Here is a 20,575-nt window from a genome sequence, read left to right as displayed (position 1 = left end):
TAAAACAGCATGAAATACTTTCCCCTGGTGCACTGCTGTTTTTTAAAATGTTAAAATGTTATGAGAACATTTATTGATTTATGCATAGACTTTCAATCAAGAATTCAAGTATATGATTCCCATGTCTGCCATCTGAAATGGTTAGTATGTGCTCTGTATCTTCAGACATCTATCACAATTCTTTTAGGCATGTAAGATCAGACATAAACCATCCAAAAGATATGTTAATAAAATATGTCAGTTGATATTTATGCTGTTTTGCAGATCATCTAGGTATGGACTTCCCATCCATGACATTCCACACAAACAATGTGACTGAATTTATCCTCTTTGGTCTCACACAAAATGAAGAAATCCAGAAAATATGCTTTGTCCTGTTTCTGTTCTTCTATTTAATCATTGTGTTGGGCAACCTTCTTATAGTAATCACTATAATCTTCAGCACCCACTTGACCTCTCCCATGTATTACTTCCTCAGTTACTTATCCTTTGTGGACATCTGCTATTCCTCAGTCACAGCTCCCAAAATGATTGCAGATTTTCTTCTGGAAAGAAAAACCATCTCGTTTATTGGCTGCATAGCTCAGCTCTTTGGAGTCCATTTCTTCGGCTGCACAGAGATCTTCATTCTTACAGTGATGGCTTATGACCGGTACATCGCGATTTGCAAACCACTCCACTACACCACCATTATGACTAGGAGAATCTGTGGGCAGATGGTTGCAGCTTCTTGGGTTGGAGGGTTTCTCCACTCCTTGGTACAAACTCTTCTCACCACCCAGCTTCCTTTTTGTGGTCCCAATGAAATTGACCATTATTTTTGTGATGTCCACCCTCTACTGAAATTAGCCTGTACAGATACCTATATGGTTGGCATCGTAGTGGTTGCGAACAGTGGGATGATTGCTTTGAGCTGCTTCCTCATCTTAGTGGTGTCATATATTGTAATCTTGGCCTCCTTGAGATCTCAATCTTCTGAGGGACGCCGAAAGGCTCTTTCTACTTGTGCTTCCCATGTCACAGTAGTGGTTTTATTTTTTGGGCCATGTACCTTTACCTATATACGCCCTTCCAGCAACTTCTCAGAAGATAAAACAGTAGCTTTGTTTTATACAGTCATCACCCCAATGCTCAACCCATTAATCTACACATTAAGAAATTCAGAGATGAAGAATTCCATTAAAAAATTATGGAGCATAAAAATGTTTTCAACTGCAAAGACAAATATGTAAACAGAGTGTGTGTAGAAACAGTTAAAACAGGATGCCTATCCTTTTATGAAGATTTTATTTTGCTTCTGTCAATATATCATGCTGCTTTGAAAACAGTTATTCCACTGATACTTTGTATTTTACTTTGCGATACTTTGTAGTTTTGTTGTAAATAATTTGATCATTTGATTATAGAGCAATATAACACTGGATTGGACATGGCTGGGTTGCAGAGAATAAGTTAACAAATAAATCAAATTTTGTTTGACAAAGCATTCAAGATTTCTCATTGGGATGGATTTTATACAGTTCCTCTTCATTATTTAGATCTGTCTGTCTGTCTGTCTGTCTGTCTGTCTGTCTGTCTGTCTGTCTCTCTCTCTCTCTCTCTCTCTATCTATCTATCTATCTATCTATCTATCTATCTATCTATCTATCAATCTATCATCTATCTATCTATCTATCTATCTATCTATCTATCTATCTATCTATCTATCTATCTATCTATCTATCTATCTATGTGACTCTCCGTGGACTCGTTGCACAAGTTCTAGCAGGTATATGAAACTGCAAATTGATTTTGACCATACAGCATTTTGGAAGCTGAAATCCAGGTCAGAAAATGTTCTAGCAACAACACTATCACACACTGATATGGAAACACACAGCAAGACAAACAAGGGGGATGCTGCTAATAACCACATTCCAACATAAAAATGGAGGACTAGCTCAGCAAAAATATCCTCTGGTATATTGCTAAATATACTAAAGAGATCACAGTTTTGAATCGTCCACGTCCTACAACAGATTATTGCATTTTTTCTTACCATAACAGCAACAGGGATTCTCTTACATTAGTATAAAAGAAAAAAGAGAAAAGGCTGAGCTAGGGAAAAATTGAGGACAATTTCTCTGACTCTCACACATATATTCCCATTTTACTGAAAAAGACAGTATATTCTGAGAGGACCAGCTCAAATATATACAGGAATCATGTCACCCGCTACTTCAAAAGATACCGCCTAGCAACCCGGGACACTTCTGCACATATGCAGAAAAGTCACGAGCACACATGTGAACTGATAGTAATCCATTACTGCTGAAATGTGACCATGTGTTCATTGGAGGGGGGAGCAGTCATAACTTTGAGGACAGGTCATTGTAGGTTTTCATAATTTTGAATAGTTTTTCAGCAACTGGTAGTTAAACAAGGACTACCTGTATCCTTGAGGCCCCATGAGTTGCTGAAAATAGCATTTTCCCCAATGTAGCCAAACTGGAGAGAGTGTTGTAGTTATTTATTTATTATTTATTTATTACTTAGATTTGTATGCCGCCCCTCTCCGAAGACTCGGGGCGGCTCACAACATGTAAAAAACAAATCATAAGCAATCAGACAAATTTAAAAAATATTTAAATATTTAAAAAAAAAAACCCCATATGCTAACAGTCACACACACAGACATACCATGCATAAATTAAATGTGCCCAGGGGGAGATGTTTCAGTTCCCCCATGCCTGACGGCAAAGGTGGGTTTTAAGGAGTTTACGGAAGGCAGGAAGAGTAGGGGCAGTTCTAATCTCTGGGGGGAGTTGGTTCCAGAGGGCCGGGGCCGCCACAGAGAAGGCTCTTCCCCTGGGGCCCGCCAACCGACATTGTTTAGTTGACGGGACCCGGAGAAGGCCCACTCTGTGGGACCTAATCGGTCGCTGGGATTCGTGCGGCAGAAGGCGGTCTCGGAGATATTCTGGTCCGATGCCATGAAGGGCTTTAAAGGTCATAACCAACACTTTGAATTGTGACCGGAAATTGATCGGCAACCAATGCAGACTGCGGAGTGATGGTGAAACATGGGCATACATAGGTAGGCCCATGACTGCTCTCGCAGCTGCATTTTGCACGATCTGAAGTTTCCGAACACTTTTCAAAGGTAGCCCCATGTAGAGAGCATTACAGTAGTCGAACCTCGAGGTGATGAGGGCATGAGTGACTGTGAGCAATGAGTCCCGGTCCAGATAGGGCCGCAACTGGTGCACCAGGCGAACCTGGGCAAACGCCCCCCTCGCCACAGCTGAAAGATGTTGTTCTAATGTGAGCTGTGGATCGAGGAGGACGCCCAAGTTGCGGACCCTCTCTGAGGGGGTCAATAATTCCCCCCCCAGGGTGATGGACGGACAGATGGGATTGTCCTTGGGAGGCAGAACCCACAGCCACTCCGTCTTATCCGGGTTGAGCTTGAGTCTGTTGACACCCATCCAGGCCCCAACAGCCTCCAGGCACCGGCACATCACTTCCACCGCTTCGTTGACTGGGCATGGGGTGGAGATGTAAAGCTGGGTATCATCTGCATATTGATGATACCTCACCCCATGTCCTTGGATGATCTCGCCCAGCGGTTTCATGTAGATGTTGAATAGTAGGGGGGAGAGGACCGACCCCTGAGGCACCCAACAAGGGAGAAACCTAGGAGTCGACCTCTGGCCCCCCACTAACACCGACTGCGACCGGCCAGAGAGGTAGGAGGAGAACCACTGAAGGACAGTGCCCCCCACTCCCAGCCCCTCCAGCCGGTGCAGAAGGATACCATGGTCGATGGTATCGAAAGCCGCTGAGAGGTCAAGGAGCACCAGGACAGAGGATAAACCCCTGTCCCGGGCCCGCCAGAGATCATCCATCAACGCGACCAAAGCGGTTTCCGTGCTGTAACCGGCCCTGAAACCCGACTGCTGGGGACCTAGATAATCGGCTTCTTCCAAGGACCGCTGGAGCTGGAGTGCCACCACCTTCTCGACAACCTTCCCCATAAAGGGAAGGTTGGAGACTGGACGATAGTTGTTAAGTACGGCTGGGTCCAGGGAGGGCTTCTTGAGGAGGGGGCGCACAAGCGCTTCTTTATAGAGTGATGGAAAAACTCCCCTCCCCAAGGAAGCGTTGGTAATCTCCTGGGCCCAGCTCCGTGTCACCTCCCTGCTGGCCGAAACCAACCAGGAGGGACACGGATCCAGTAAACAGGTGGCGGAACTCACAGCTCCGATGGCCTTGTCCACTTCATCAGGTGTCACCAGATCAAACTCTTCCCAGACAGGTGGACAAGTACGTGCCCCAGTCACCTCGACTGACTCGTTGTCAGTCGACTCTGTTTTACAATTGGAGTCGAGGTCGGCTCGGATCCGAGCGACTTTATCAGCGAAAAACGTGTTAAAGTCCTCAGCACTACTCTGTAAGGGCTCCCCAACTCCCCCCTGGTTAAGAAGGGAGCGGGTCACCCTAAACAGAGCGGCCGGGCGGGATTCCGCTGATGCAATCAAGGCGGCATGGTACGCGCATCTTGCCGCCTTGAGCGCCACTTTGTAAGTCTTAATAAAAGCTCTTACAAGTGTTCGGTCGGATTCAGACCTACTCTTCCTCCATCGCTTCTCTAGACGTCTCTTCTGGCGTTTCAACTCCCGGAGCTCCTCGTTGAACCATGGAGCTCTACGGGGTCTAGCACCTCGGAGAGGTCGCAAAGGCGCAATCCGGTCAAGAGCCTCCGCTGCGGCCTTGTTCCAGGCTTCCGCAAGAGACTCTGCCGAACTGTGGACAAGTGCCTCTGGTATAACCCCAAGCGCCGTCTGAAAGCCCTCAGGGTCCATCAGGCGTCTGGGGCGGAACATCTTAATTGGTTCCGCCTCCCTGCGGGGAAGGATTGGAGCCAGGAAGTCAAGCCGTAGTAGGAAATGGTCTGACCATGACAAAGGCAGCGCATCTAAGCCCCTTAGTCTCAGACCATTACTCAGTTGCTCAGAGAGGAATACCATGTCAGGTGCGTGCCCTCCCTCGTGAGTCGGACCCTGAACTACTTGAGTCAGGTCCATGGCTGTCATGGTGGCCATGAACTCCTGTGCCAACCCAGAGGTTTCGCCGAGTGACGGCAGATTGAAGTCCCCCAGGACAATAAGTCCGGGGAACTCCACCGCCAACCCGGCTACCTCCTCGAGTAGCACAGGCAGGGCTTTTGACACGCAGCTGGGAGGCAGGTACGTGAGAAACAAGTCCACCTGAACCCCTAAGTCCAACTTCACAAGGAGGGACTCGCAACCCGCAATCTCCGGAGCAACGAGCCCACGCAGGCCAAGGCTCTCCCTGGCTACAATAGCCACTCCTCCCCCCCTTCCCTGGGGTCGAGGTTGATGCCATATCTGAAACCCAGCTGGGCAGATTTCCGAGAGAGGAACTCCTCCCTCCGGGCCCAGCCAGGTTTCAGTTACACATGCCAGGTCGGCCTCCTCATCCAGGATTAAATCCCGGATGAGGAGAGCTTTATTTACCACCGACCTGGCATTGAGCAGCAGCAACCTGAGCCCAGGGCCAGAGTTACACTCATCACCAGTGCCCTGGGTTGAGCTCACGGAGCCGGAACAAGGAATAGTTATTAAACAGCGATCCCTCGTTCCCCTGGAACGGCTAACTCCGTGGCTCCCGCCATATCTACCTCTCCCCAGCAACACCGGGATATTCCGACCCTCTGCCACCCCAGAGATCGATGCCCCCTTCCCTCCTGCCTCTCCAGCGTCAGGTGGGCCAAATAGATCATTCATACTATTCCCATTTATCCCATAACCCCACCCACTCCAATCATCCCACTCATACCAGTCACTCCCCCCATACACATTGTTGCACCCACCCCAGTTATACATCAATTTAACCCCCCCCCAGTTGATTTAAAATAGATTAATTAGACTAATAAGTTAATATAAAAGTATAAAAATATATTAAAAATTAGAAATATCAATATTAAGACACCATTAAAGCTAAATACAAAATAAAGAATGTAGAAAATACAAATATAGGTAAAAATGAATAATTCAGTTCATTTAGGAAATCCGGTCCACAGCAGCTAATAAAAAGTGCTAAGTTTTCAAAAGTGCTAAAGTTTTCAAAGTGCCAGTTTCCCAAGATGCCAAGTTTTTTCCAAGTGGCGAGTTCTCAGAAGTGTCAAATTTCTCAAAGTGCCAAGTGCCAAGTTCTCAGGGGCAGAGGTTATTCAAGTCAAGGTCATTCAGTATCTCTCTTCCCCCCCCCAAAATAGGGAGGGGGGTGTCCATGTCTGTATGACTCTCCCACCACCAGGCCTTGATCTACCAGCCCTCTCTTGGTCTCTTTTCAGTCTCCTCTCTCCTATCACAATGGTCGGTCCTCCATCTGCCAGGTCTCCTCCAACGCCGAGCGCACCCACCGCACAGCTGCTCGGCGTCCCGGGTCTGCCTGGCTGGTCGCATTTCCCTCCAGAGCGTTCTCTTCCAACACAGACCAACTCCTTCAGCTCACCCGACTCACCGGCTTGTTGGCTTACAGAACTCGCCCCAAACTCCTTCATTCGTCCCGCCAGCCTCAGTCTCGGCGTGGAGCCTCAGTCTCGGCGTGGAGCGTTACCGGAGTGGGAGAGGAACTCAGGAAGAGGGCTCGGGGGCGAGGCAGTTCGCTCGCTTCACAGCGGCCACCATTTCCAAGCCCCAGCTGAACGGGGCTCTCAGCTCTCCCACAGCAAAAAGAGGGAGAGGACACCACACAGGAACCGGACACCACAATGAAGAACCTTCAGCCCACCGAGTATACAGTACACGCCAGCTCACAGAACATGCACGCTGGCGGCCGCCATCTTCCGAGCCCCAGCTGATCGGGGCTCCCAGCTGTCTAGGAAGGGAGGGGTGTTGAATATTAAGTGTATTGCCTCAGAGTATTGCCATGTAAACTGTCTCTAGGCAGACTATGTAAATAGGTTGCGCCTGATTGGCTGCGGCGCTGACAGCTCGCGTTTGAGCGGGAACTTTGTGTATAAATAGAGCCGGTTTTGCCGGCTCCAGCTGAGACGCGTTCCAGCTGGTAGTCACTTCTAAAGAGCTGAGAAATAAAGCGAACCATCTCTTTACGTGCTGTCTCGAGTCACTTCACCTGGCGACGACGGAAGAACGAGCCTGCGCCTGCCGCAATGGATCCCTTGCCGGTCGGGAGAGCTCCAGACTACTTCAACCCGGAGAAGACTACATGGGACGCTTATCTAGCGAAATTCGAAGTGTTCCTCGAGGCTGCGGGCATGAGAAACGCCGATGCCGATCGGAAGAGAGCAATCTTCTTAAACTACTGCGGCACCGAAATGTTCGATCTCGCCCAGACGTTGACCGACCCAACTCCGGTGAATTCCATTTCCTGGGACTCCCTGAAGACGAAGCTCTCCGACCATTTCAAACCGACAAAGCCGCCGATCGTCTACCGCCACCAGTTCTCCAGAATGGGACAACTTGAGGGAGAGTCTATCAACCAATACGCGACGCGCCTCAGAGCCGTGCTGTCAAAGTGCCGGTTTGAAAACCCGGAAGCGCGCTTAATTGACGCCCTCATCTTCGGGATGAAAAACTCTACGGTGAGAAACAAGCTCCTGACCGAAGAGGAGCCTTCACTTCAAAACGTAATAAAACTCGCCCAGACAGCTGAAGTCGCTGAAGCAGCTGCTCGAGAACTCAAGCAAAACGATAAACGGGAAGTCGTGGCTCACATCTATTCGCCTCCTCAACAAGCCAACTCTCCTTCCGAAGCAACTACACCTCCACACCCCGAAGACGACTGCTTCCTAATTCGACAAGACCACCTCCAAGCGTCAAGACCTCCACGTCAAATTCTTCCCTGTTCCGGGTGCCGCGGAAACCATCCCCGCCATCAATGCCCCTTCCGGGACGCCGATTGCCGCCGTTGCGGCCGCCGTGGGCACATTGCGGCCGCTTGCAGAGCCCCAACTCCTGAGGACACCTTCTCCTCTACAAGGGCTGCCAGATTCAACAACCAAACCCGAGGGAATAGAGGCTTCCGCTCCTTCGGCCGAAACAAGCACTCAAACTATAACCGCGACTACATAAGAGGTACTCAGAACATCACTATTAATACGGTAACAACCAACAAAACAAAAATTAACATTTCTTTGCTGTTAAATGCTAAACCATGCCAGATGGAACTGGACACTGGTTCTCGTTATAGCATTATGCCTTGGACAAAGGTTAAACTGTATATGCCTCATGTTAACAAACATAACTTAATGCATTCTGATTTACGTATTAAGGATTTTCAAGGGCAATTAATTCCTGTTTTAGGCATTGTAAATGTACCAATTGTATACAAATGTTTTAAGGGTGACCTTCCATTACTAATTGTGTCAGGGCAAACTCATTCCCTTTTAGGCTTAGATTGGATGGACCCATTGGGAATAGGGATTTCTGGCATCCACACAATTACACATTCTGACAATCCGGATTTTGTCAAAGAGTTTCCAAATGTATTCAGTCCAACTCTAGGGACGTATAAAGGGCCACCTATATCTTTCTCACTAGACCCTAAGGTGCCTCCAATCCGGCTCAAAGCACGGAGAGTCCCTCTACCTCTGTTACCCAAACTAGATATTGAGTTAGACAAACTCATCCATCAGGGTATTCTAGTGCCAATTGATCAAGCGCCCTGGGAAACACCAATTGTCACTCCCCTCAAACCAGATGGCTCTTTACGTGTGTGCGCAGATTACAAGTCAACCCTGAACAGAGCCTTACAACACCACCCATACCCCATACCTGTTGTACAACACTTACTGCATTCCCTGGGGGAGGGGAAGGTATTTGCAAAGATCGACCTAGCCCAGGCTTACCTACAGCTTCCCGTAGACGAACCTACATCATATTTCCAAACCATTGTCACCCATAGGGGAGCGTTCCGTTGCACACGATTGCAATTTGGGGTCAGTGTAGCCCCGGGGATATTCCAGAGTTTGATGGAACGCCTCCTCACTGGAATAGGAGGAACTATACCTTACTTTGATGACATTCTAATTTCTGGAAGGGATCAGGCCCAATTAAATGCTAGAATAAGACAAGTTCTAACTAGGCTACAGGACAAAGGCCTTAGGGTTAAACCAGGGAAATGTGTATGGGGAACCAGCAGTGTTAATTTTCTGGGATACACTATTGATGGCGAAGGGATTCATCCCACTAGCGAGAAAGTTAGGGCAATACAAAACGCTCCCGAGCCAAAAAATAAGTCTGAATTACAAGCTTTTTTGGGATTACTTAATTTTTACTCTGTTTTTTTGAGGCAGAAGGCCACAGCAGCGGAACCCCTCCACCGGCTGCTTCAGAAGGAAGTTCCCTGGCAATGGGGGAAAATTGAGAGTGAAGCATTTACCCGAATAAAAAGTCTATTAACGTCCAAAAGCGTAGTGGTACAGTACAGTTCATTACTTCCCCTACGTCTTACGTGCGATGCTTCCCCTTACGGGGTGGGTAGTGTACTGGCTCATGTACTGCCTAACGGTACAGAGGCCCCTATCGCATTTTTCTCCAGGACCCTGTCTAGCACAGAAAGGAACTACAGTCAGCTAGACAAGGAGGCGTTAGCATTAGTCTCAGGAGTAAAGAAATTCCACAATTACATTTTTGGTCGGAAATTCCAATTAGTAACAGATCACAAACCCTTGTTAGGCCTTCTAGCCCCAGACAGACCAACTCCACCTTTTATGTCCCCCCGCTTACTAAGGTGGGGAATATTCTTGGCAGGATATCAATATGAACTAATTCATAAGGGAGGAACAACCATCAACCATGCGGATGGCCTTAGCAGATGCCCCATTCCCGACTTAGTAGAGGATCCTGCCCCATCCGCTGATGTCTTATTAATAGAGTTGGCTGATAACCCACTGACTACTGCCAAGGAGGTAGCCGAGCATACAGCTAAAGACCCCATTCTCATAAAAGTTGTAAATTGTGTTCTCAAAGGGTGGAATAATGAACACTTGGGGACAGACTTGTCTGATTTTAAAAGTAAAAGGTTAGAACTCTCTATTGTTAAGGGCTGCCTGTTATGGGGCGACCGGGTTGTAATTCCTGAAACTCTGCAATCTAAGGTTTTAACCATGCTACATGTGGGCCATCCAGGCATCGTGAGGATGAAGGGGTTAGCAAGGGGCCATTTCTGGTGGCCAGGGCTAGATGGCCACATTGAGAGTTGGGTGTCAAAGTGTGACCCTTGCCAGGAGTCACGGCCTAAACCCCCAAAAACAACACCTATGGACTGGGAGCCACCCCAGGGCCCGTGGTCTAGGCTGCATATAGATTTTGCTGGTCCCATTGATTCTAAATATTTTCTAATCGTGGTAGACGCATATTCTAAGTGGGTCGAAATAATATTAATGCATAACATCACCACATGCTCAACTATTAAAGCGTTACGCCACCTTTTTGCCACGCATGGCTACCCAGATGTGTTGGTTTCAGACAATGGGCCCCAACTGACAGCCAGACAGTTTGAACTCTTCCTGGATCAGTTAGGGGTAAGGCATGCCCTCATTTCTCCTTTTTCGCCATGGGCGAACGGATTGGCAGAGAGATACGTAAGAGTTGCCAAGGAAGCATTGAAGAGGGCTGGCCCTGGGGAGGTGCAAGAGCACCTTGATGAATTTTTATTGGCACAACATATGACTCCAAATTCAAGAACAAATAGAAGCCCAGCAGAGATTTTAATGGGCAGGAAGCTCAGATCAACCTTGGACAGATTAAATCCTGTGTATTGTACAAAGAATTATGTAAATGATAATGTTGATAATGTTGAGAGGCATATGTATATGGGGCAATGTGTATTCGCAAGGAATTTTGATGGGGGGCCAAAGTGGTTTAAGGGCACTGTTATTCAACAAAAAGCACCAAAAACTTATTTGATTTCTTTGAACGATGGCCGAGTATGGACTAGGCACATCGATCATTTGAGAAGGTGCCCAGAAACTGGGGCTAATGCTACCGTTAACCCGCTGATTGCACACGCAGGCCCACCCATGGAAAACAACGCAACGCCAACATGGACGGACTTAAATCTGGACTCACCCATCCGAAGCCGCTCGGCCAGCCTCCCGGAATCATCCTCGTCAACGGAGGTCGGAGATGTGCCAGCCCACTCAACTCTGGGCCTCGGAGTGCAACCAGGGCCTTCGGAGTCCAGAGGAGGTACTAGCGAATCGACCTCCTTCCATGCCTGCGACGAAGGACTAACTGAATTGCGCAGGTCCACAAGAAACACCCAAAGACCTCACCGATTGGATGAATATGTCACATGGCTTTCTGTATAATCTGTATGGTTTTTTTTTGTCTAGGAAGGGAGGGGTGTTGAATATTAAGTGTATTGCCTCAGAGTATTGCCATGTAAACTGTCTCTAGGCAGACTATGTAAATAGGTTGCGCCTGATTGGCTGCGGCGCTGACAGCTCGCGTTTGAGCGGGAACTTTGTGTATAAATAGAGCCGGTTTTGCCGGCTCCAGCTGAGACGCGTTCCAGCTGTTAGTCACTTCTAAAGAGCTGAGAAATAAAGCGAACCGTCTCTTTACGTGCTGTCTCGAGTCACTTCAGGGCTCCCAGCTCTCAGCTCTCCCAAGGAAAACCAAGGAGAGGACGCCGCACAGGAACAGGACACCAGGACAAGGAACTTTCGGCTCACCGAGCATGTACACTGGCCTTCAAATTAGTTCAGAAATTACCTATATTATTGGTGTTATCACCGTAGTCCAGCGGAGCAGCGGCATCTCTCCTTCCTTCCCGCTGCTCCGCAGATCAGATATTATGATTTTGGAAGGCAAGGCAAAGAGACATGACCAAGGAAATGATCAAATAAAAGGCAGCTAAATTGCAGCAAGAATGTGGGTGGACCAGTGGGGCAGAAGAGAGATGCCCTAATTTTGGGACTGATAAGGGGATGCAGGTATAGAAGTACTTTCGGACGTAGAAGATCCTGTTAATGTAGCTTTTCAACAAAAAATTAGGTCATCTCATTGTGTTTTCTGCCTGGTGTTTCTCATAAGACTGACATCAATCTTCTAAGTCTCATGCTCTCTTTTAAAGAGAGGACTTTTAGGAATGGCCTCCAATTCCCAGGGGATTCCACTATCTGCCGAGCATCTATAGCAACAGATGAGCAAAGGCCATGTCTACATTGTTTCCTAACCCAGTGATTTTCAACCTTTTTTGAGCTGCGGCACATTTTTTACATATACAAAATCATGGGGCACATTGAGCGAGAGGGGGGAGGGGGGGGGGCTAAAAAAAGTTTGGCCAAAAAAATTATCTCTCTCTTCCTCCTTCACTCTATTTCTCTCCCTCTTTCTCTCTCTTCCTTCCTTCCTCTCTTTCTCCATCCCTTTCTTCCTTCCTTCCTCTCTCTCTCCATCCCTTTCTCTCTTCCTTCCTTCCTCTCTCTCTCCATCCCTTTCTTTCTCTCTTCCTTCCTTCCTCTCTCTCTCCATCCCTTTCTTTCTCTCTTCCTTCCTTCCTCTTTTTTGCTCTTTCTATCTCTCCCTCCTTCCCTGCCTTTCTTTCTCTCTCTCTCTCTTTTTCTCTCTCTCTCTCTCTTGCTTTTTTTCTCTTGCTGAGCTTCGCGGCACACCTGACCATGTCTCGCGGCACACTAGTGTGCCCCGGCACACTGGTTGAAAAACACTGTCCTAACCTATGCTGCAGATAACTAGATCTGAGATCCCGATTTTAGGCTTTTGAGAGTAATTGGAGGTTTTGTGCTATTCTTCTGGCTCTCTGCTGTGTAGCAACATCTGTGTCCGAGCTGCCTAATGCTGCTTTCCTTCCTAAGAATCTTGAGCTAAGGTGGTGTGTGTGCCACTATTAGATTAGCACATGCATGACATATATTCACCCTCTTTTATTTATTGGCGTATATATTGGACTGTTGTTTGGAACTTTGTATGCCATCCAGAGTTATTGATGAGTTGGATGCTTTAGTTAATGAAATAATTAATTTCTGATTATCACTAGAGTGGAAGTATGGAACTGAATTAGGAATGAGGGAGAAGGTGCAGAACCTATTTGATACTATGCAAATTCCTCTTCTAAATTTCAACACACACTGGGAAGAAATAATTAGGGGAGAAAGAGAAAGGAGAATAATTGGATCAACCAATAAAAATCTGTCACACGTGACTTGGAGCCATCATTTCTACTTCATTATTTATTTATTTTATTTATTCATTTGTCCAATACGTTGTATCTGCCATGCTGACCTTCTGCAGTTGTGTTCCCCTGAAAGATTCCTTGGGGGAAAATTGGGTGCATTTTTTGGAGCAGGGTGAAAGCGACAAAGGTCCTGTAATCCAGTGATTTTCAACCTTTTTTGAGCCGCGGCACATTTTTTACATTTACAAAATCCTGGGGCACACCACCAACCAAAATGACACAAAATGACACCCTAAAACACTCTCCTCTCTTTTTCCATCCCTGTCTCCTCCCCACCCTTGTGTGTGTGTGTATACACACTCTTGAACCATTTCCAAAAACAGGTGAGGGCTGGGTTTTTTCTCTCTCTTATTCTTTGGGTGCTTTTTATCATATGCTTTAAATCAAGAGTCACTTCTCTCTCTCTTTGTTTCTCTCTCTTTCCTCTCATTCTCTGTCTCAATCATTTTCTCATTTCTCTTTTTTTCCTCCCCTTTTTGCTCATTTCTCTCTCTCTCTCTCCCCCTTCCTCTCCTTTTCTCTCTCTCTCTCTCTTGCTTTCTTTCTCTCTCACTCTTGCTTTCTCTGTCTTTCTCTCTTTTCTTTCTCTCTCTTGCTTTCTCTCTCTCACACACACTCTTTCTCTTTCTCTCTCTCTTGCTTTCTCTCTCTCTCTTTCTCTCTCTCTTTCTTTCTCTCTCTCTCACTCTCTCTCTCAACAAAAAGTTGCGAGACCGGAACCTGAGCTTCCTTCTTCGCGGCACACCTGACCATGTCTCGCGGCACACTAGTGTGCCACGGCACACTGGTTGAAAAACACTGCTGTAATCAACCAAATTTATTTTCATTTACAAAGATTTGTATTTGGATTACTGGTATGGGTGAATCCTTGAAATTGCATTGCTTTCTGACTTGGAAAGATTAAAGATTGTGAGAGTAGAACTTTAGATCCTTGGATTAGTCCCACTAAATTCCAGTGTTCCTTTTTCTTGCTTCCCCTTTGATTACTTTCTCTGTTTCTTATCATTTTTTTCTTGTTTTTTTGCCCATTTCCATGGATACTTGTAAGGACTGGGTATTTTTCATTTTGGTCAGAAACATAGAAACATAGAAGATTGACGGCAGAAAAAGACCTCATAGTCCATCCAGTCTGCCCTTATACTATTTCCTGTATTTTATCTTAGGGTGGATATATGTTTATCCCAGGCATGTTTAAATTCAGTTACTGCAGATTTACCAACCACGTCTGCTGGAAGTTTGTTCAAAGCATCTACTACTCTTTCAGTTCAGAAGATGTGTTAGAGCCATTTTTCCACGGGTTCAATTCCAGAGCATCTTTAAAGACATATTGTCATGACAACAAAACTAACTGCTACAGATGTTGCCTTCCACAGTTCAGCCACAATTTTGCTTATGAAAAATTAGATAATTATATCATCCATGTACTGCCTGGTTTCTAACTCTTCTGTTAAGAACATACTTTAATATTTTAAAATCATAATTTCTGAACAAATATTAAGCCTTTCCTAATTTGATGCTCTTCAGATAATGATGGACACTGTGGCCCTACATATCTGGAGACTGAAAAAGACTGCTATAATACTTCACTTTAAATAGGTGTAATTGAACCCTGCTTTACTATTCGGGTCTGTGAGACCCGAAATCAAAGTTTGAGACTCTGTAAAAAATTTTCCCTGCATATCTGAAACTTGAAATTTCATGACTTTTCATCATTTTAGGGGTTCTCTCTATGAGAATTTTTTTTGGGGGGTGGGGGGTTTCTTTCTTGCTGAAAAAAAAGTCACATGTGTACTGTTCCCGGGTCACCCTGACCCGGACCGAAAATTCTTCATTTGAAGTGCTTATGTTTGGTCAATTTGAAACCTTTTTCACTTGGAAAGTAGTCTGAACATTTCTGCACACAATGATATGAAAACTGAACTGAAAAGAATTATGCATATTGCTTTATTTTGATTATAAAAGGCAGACCCCCCCTTTATTTGTGAAGTTTTTTTCAATTTGTAGATAGTTTAGCTTGCAAAATGTGTTCAATTTTACTATAGTTGGTGTGGGATTGGTAGTTTGAACATTTTTGAACATAAGAAAAATATAAATGAACTGAAAGAAATGATGCTTATTGGTTTTTTAAAATAAGAAATCAGGCCTCCCTCCCCCATGGCTGCTTGCAACCATTTTCACTTTATATTTTTTTAGGCTCCAAATCCGAAATATTTTTAATATCTTAGGCATTCATTTACTCAATTTAACATTGCTGATCATCAAAAAAATATTTTTGGGGGTGGGGGCTAATTTTTTTCTGGGCAAAGAAAAAAATCACGTTGAGTTTGTTTCGGGTCGTATGCGACCCGGACCAAAAGGATTTTTTTTAGGTACTTGAATTTGGTCTTATTGAAAACCTTTTACACTGGGAAACATGTTTGAACATTTCTGAACGTAATGATATGAAAATTGAACTGAAAAAATTGAGGCTTATATTTTTATTTTGATCAAAATGCTCCCTCCCATTTTTTCTGAAATTCGTGTCAATTTATATTTTTTTAGGCTACAAATCTCTAAGGAATTTCCCCCCAAAAGTTTTGATATACTAAATTCAACATTCCTGATCATAAGAAAAATAGAAATGAACTGGAAAAAATGATTCGTATTTGTTTATTTTGGCCACAAAAGGGCCACACACCCCTCGGTCTTGCTGTGTGCCATTATTTTCACTTTTTATATATATTTGGCTAGAAATATTTGGAATATTCTTTTGAAAAGCAAGCACATTGTAGCCAGACAACTACTTATATGAAAAAAATCCATTTTACTAAAAACAAGTATGTAAGTTTGAAATTAACAGCATAATTTTTATATAAATTGAAATAATTGAACACAGGGGAGGAGCCTTTTATGTGCAAAATAAACAAATACGCATCAATTTTCCAGTTCAAATTTCATATAATTATGTTCAGAAATGTTCAAGCTACCAATCCTACACCAGGTTTAGTAAAATAGAACGCATTTTGCAAGCAAAACTATGCATAAATTGAAATTAAATTCACAAAAATGGGTGTGTGTGCACATTCTATCAGCAAAATAAACCAATAAGCATTAATTGTTTCATTTCAATTTTCATTTCAATGTGTGCAGAAATGTTCAAACTTGTTTCCAAGTGAAAAGAGCTTTCAAAAAGACCAAATATAAGTACCTAAAATGATCAATTTGTGGTCCGGGTCAAATAAACCCGGGAACATAACATTAGAGAGTTTTTTTGAACAGCACAGCAGGGTTAAAGGTGTACAGTAGTTGTAATTGTAATTAACTGCTACAAAATAAATTGGATTGAGTTGTATAGTTGAGAATAGCTCATAGTTTAGCATTTATTTTCTTTTGGGAAAGACTGAAATACTTCTGGGAGGTTGTTATGTGATGTAATGGTAGAACCTATTTAAATATTTCATAGTTCTTAATAAGGCAAGAGAAATAACCTGTACATTTTTTTTTTTGATGGAGAAAGATGCCATACCATTAGTTTCATTTAGACTTTTCTTACACAGTGGGCAATTGGGAAAGATGTAGGTAGGTAGAATTACAGAGCTTTCAAAGTCTTATTTATTGAAGAAATTTATTTATATTTTTATTTAGTTATGATCGAAACATTTAAATATATTAAAGGGTTAAATAAGGTCCAGGAGGGAAGTGTTTTTAATAGGAAAGTGAACACAAAAACAAGGGGACACAATCTGAAGTTAGTTGGGGGAAAGATCAAAAGCAACATGAGAAAATATTATTTTACTGAAAGAGTAGTAGATCCTTGGAACAAACTTCCAGCAGATGTGGTAGATAAATCCACAGTAACTGAATTTAAACATGCCTGGGATAAACATATATCCATCCTAAGATAAAATACAGAAAATAGTATAAGGGCAGACTAGATGGACCATGAGGTCTTTTTCTGCCGTCAGACTTCTATGTTTCTATGTTTCTATGTTTCTAAGTGTGCAGATGTGAGTTACTATATTCCATAAAGATGCAAGTTCTACCTGGTTTCAAAGTTTTGTTTAAGACTTATTCTGTGGTATAAATATGCTATTGAGAAATACTCTTGTTTTGCAATTTTTTTCGATATGTTTCTAAAATCTAAATTAAAAATAGTCTTAATTTATCATGTACAATTTGGTTTTTCCTCCCCAAAGAACTAGAAGCTATTTTATTGATTACCAAATAAACGTGGCTTAAAATTCCTTGAAATTCCTAGCTGAATGAAAACATTAGGGAGAAGTAGCAGGGTAAGCTAACCATAAGGCAGGGAAAAAAGTAAACATAGCAATCGTACTTAGACTTACATACTACTTCATAGTGCTTTACAGCCCTCTCTAAGCAGTTTACAGAGTCAGCATATTGCCCCCAACAATCTGGGTGCTCACTTTACTGATCTTGGAAGGATGGAAGGCTGAGTCAACCTTGAGTCTTGTGAGATTCAACCTGCCAAACTGCTGGCAGCTGGTGATCAGCAGAAGTAGCTGCATTCTAACTAGTATGCCCCCATTGCACATAGCTACCATATTGACTTGCAAAAATATGAATTAGCATTAGGTAACATTTTCTATGTATGAGCCTTTGCTGATTTCTGAGCTTGGTTGTTCGCTTGTTGTCATTTCATTGTTCAGTGCTACTGAAGATGGGTGGTGGCAAAATGTCTGAAAACAAACAACTAAGATCAGACAACACCAAGGATTCCATAGTTCAGTTCTCAGTTGTATATATTCTCTTCTGTTTTTTTAACATGCTGCATCCAGGTTAGCCAAGACAGGAGGCTTTGAAAACAAGGTAAAGTATACTGCTTATATATACTTTAAAAAAAAGTTTTCCATACTCTCATACCACCTATAACACAAATGCTGTTCGTATACCCATCTGAAACTCTGTTTTGATTTTGATTTTACAATAGTAGAACAAGATCATATAAGTTGCAGAGTGTAACTGCACATATGCCAATATAATATATCTAAACTTCTATTGTCTTAGAAATGCAGAGAAGCAATGTAATAATCCATATGATCATTACAAAGCAACAACTTTAATGCCATTTAGTGCTTGTCTAAATGTTTACATCCCAGTTATAGTATGCCTCACTGCTTCATGTAAGCCAATAGGTACCAAATTGGAGTCTTAATTATTTGGACTTTGTTCAGTTGGAAAGAACATAAAAGGTAGCAAGAAATGGTATTCCAATATTTGAATGCCTTACTATTTAGCAGTACTGTACATTACAACTCAATTCTCTGCAACAGAGGCTGCAAAATATATAACAAGGGACAACAGCACTGAAAAATTTATTCTTGTCATGGTCTTTCTCACTGCTAGATGACTAAATGAAGACATTGGCTATGATTTACATTTGATTCCAACAGAACAAAAGAACACCAATGGCATTCAGGGATGCTTTTCTATAAAATCAGCTGATTTTATAGATTTTGGAGCCCCTATGAAATTTGAAGGTTTTGACAGGGTTGTTTGTTAGACTGAATGAAACCATGATTGGTTAACATGATGTTTTAATCAACATTGAAAAAATGCATTTGATGTTTAAGCATCTGGCTTTACAAATTTCCAATTTGACTTTACAAATTTGTACAGGTTACAAACTGTTTTCCAAGAAAACTTTCCCCAATATCCTATAATATTGCTGTGCTTCAGTACTTCTTAAAGGGACTGATTTGCAGAATGCACATTATATTTCTGACAACTGTTTATCTTCATTAAATTTTAGGGTAAACATTTCTTGCATGTGAAGCAATCAGGACCTTGAGAACATCCAATTCAACATTTTTTTTTCAGTCTGTGTCAGTGTGCATACATTTTTGTAAAAAAAGCATTAAAGCTTTAATGGCCAATATTCTTAATTTTATATGATATGTTGTACTGTTGTATTCAACTTTGAGAATATGGAGAACCAAAATAATGTATCCAAATTCATCTTGCTGGGACTCACTCAGGATCAAGAGTTGCAGAAAGTCTGCTTTGGTCTGTTTTTGATCTTCTACTTGACAATTCTGCTGGGGAACCTACTGATCATAGTCACAATCCAGAGCAGTCACCACCTGATTTCTCCAATGTATTTCTTTCTCAGTTACCTTTCCTTCATAGATATCTGTTACTCCTCTGTCACTGCTCCCAAACTGATAGCGGACTTCCTTGTGAAGAAGAAAACCATCTCTTTTGTTGGTTGTATAGCACAGCTTTTTTGGGTTCATTTTTTCGGTTGTACTGAAATTTTTCTTCTCACACTGATGGCCTATGATCGATACATTGCAATCTCCAAGCCTCTTCATTATAACACTATTATGAACAAGAGGGTCTGCAGTTGGATGGTGTCTATGTCATGGCTGGGTGGATTTGTACATTCAATGGTACAGACTCTCCTTACTACACAGTTGCCCTTCTGTGGGCCTAATGAAATTGACCACTATTTTTGTGATGTTCACCCTTTACTGAAGTTAGCCTGTACTGATACCTACATCATTGGACTTATTGTCATTGCCAACAGTGGCATGATTTCCCTCAGCTGTTTTCTTGTGCTGACTGTTTCTTACATTGTTATCCTACTCACAATCAGAACTCGTTCCTCTGGAGGCCGTCTCAAGGCTCTTTCCACCTGTGGCTCTCATATCACAGTTGTGATTCTGTTTTTTGGGCCCTGCATCTTCCTTTACATGAGGCCTTCAACCACGTTCTCAGAGGACAAAAGTGTGGCTGTTTTCTATACTATTATAACTCCTATGCTCAATCCATTGATTTACACCTTGAGGAATGAGGAGGTAAAGGGTGCCATGAGAAAACTATGGAGCAAAAATGCAACTTTGGCTAGGAAATTAAAAGTGGATTTAAAAATATAATCTTAGCTTAATGAAATGTAATATCAATGGTGTGGAAAAGTGTATTAATGCTAGACCTGGGCCTTTTGGAAAAGAGACTCCTATTGATAGTAAGTTTTCAATAAAATTCATCTTCTCAAAATAATAAGTGGAATGTCTAATTAGTATGTCTTTAGTTTTAATGCAATACAGAAAGGATATTTTCTCCTAAAATGCACAGCTAGGGAAAAAAGATTTATTTTCTTGTCCTGATAAACATTGAAAATTGTAACAGTTACATTTTGAGATTTTATATTTAGTTAAAAATAAATATTGCTACAACCTCATGTTGTTACTGTGGTCAAGATAGAGGGGAAATGTTTCATATTATGTTGTTATCTGTGTTTCTGTTTTTTTAATTTTTTTTAATTAAATTTCTTCATTAAAAAACATATACCATACAATAAAAATGTAACCTCGTACAATACACAAATATAATAAGTATA

The 20,575-nt window shown here is 43.0% G+C and overlaps 2 protein-coding genes across 2 annotated transcripts; both read left to right on the top strand.

Moving 5' to 3' along the window:
• The first annotated feature begins 275 nt into the window (after positions 1-275).
• Positions 276-1,232, top strand: LOC139159220 (olfactory receptor 4S2-like). Its single transcript, XM_070736571.1, has one exon. The coding sequence runs from the start codon at positions 276-278 to the stop codon at positions 1,230-1,232; it is 957 nt and encodes a 318-aa protein (XP_070592672.1).
• Positions 1,233-13,833: 12,601 nt separating this feature from the next.
• Positions 13,834-20,111, top strand: LOC139159210 (olfactory receptor 4S2-like). Its single transcript, XM_070736563.1, has 2 exons — positions 13,834-13,843; positions 19,153-20,111. Exon 2 carries the CDS (start codon positions 19,161-19,163, stop codon positions 20,109-20,111), a length of 951 nt encoding a protein of 316 aa, XP_070592664.1. The 5' UTR covers positions 13,834-13,843; positions 19,153-19,160.
• The last annotated feature ends 464 nt before the right edge of the window (positions 20,112-20,575 follow it).

This window comes from Erythrolamprus reginae, chromosome 1 (genome assembly GCF_031021105.1).
Source record: "Erythrolamprus reginae isolate rEryReg1 chromosome 1, rEryReg1.hap1, whole genome shotgun sequence".
In the NCBI taxonomy this organism is placed as follows: domain Eukaryota; kingdom Metazoa; phylum Chordata; class Lepidosauria; order Squamata; family Dipsadidae; genus Erythrolamprus; species Erythrolamprus reginae.
Note: the sequence above shows the minus strand (reverse complement) of the source record. Positions and strands in the feature narration are given on the sequence as shown.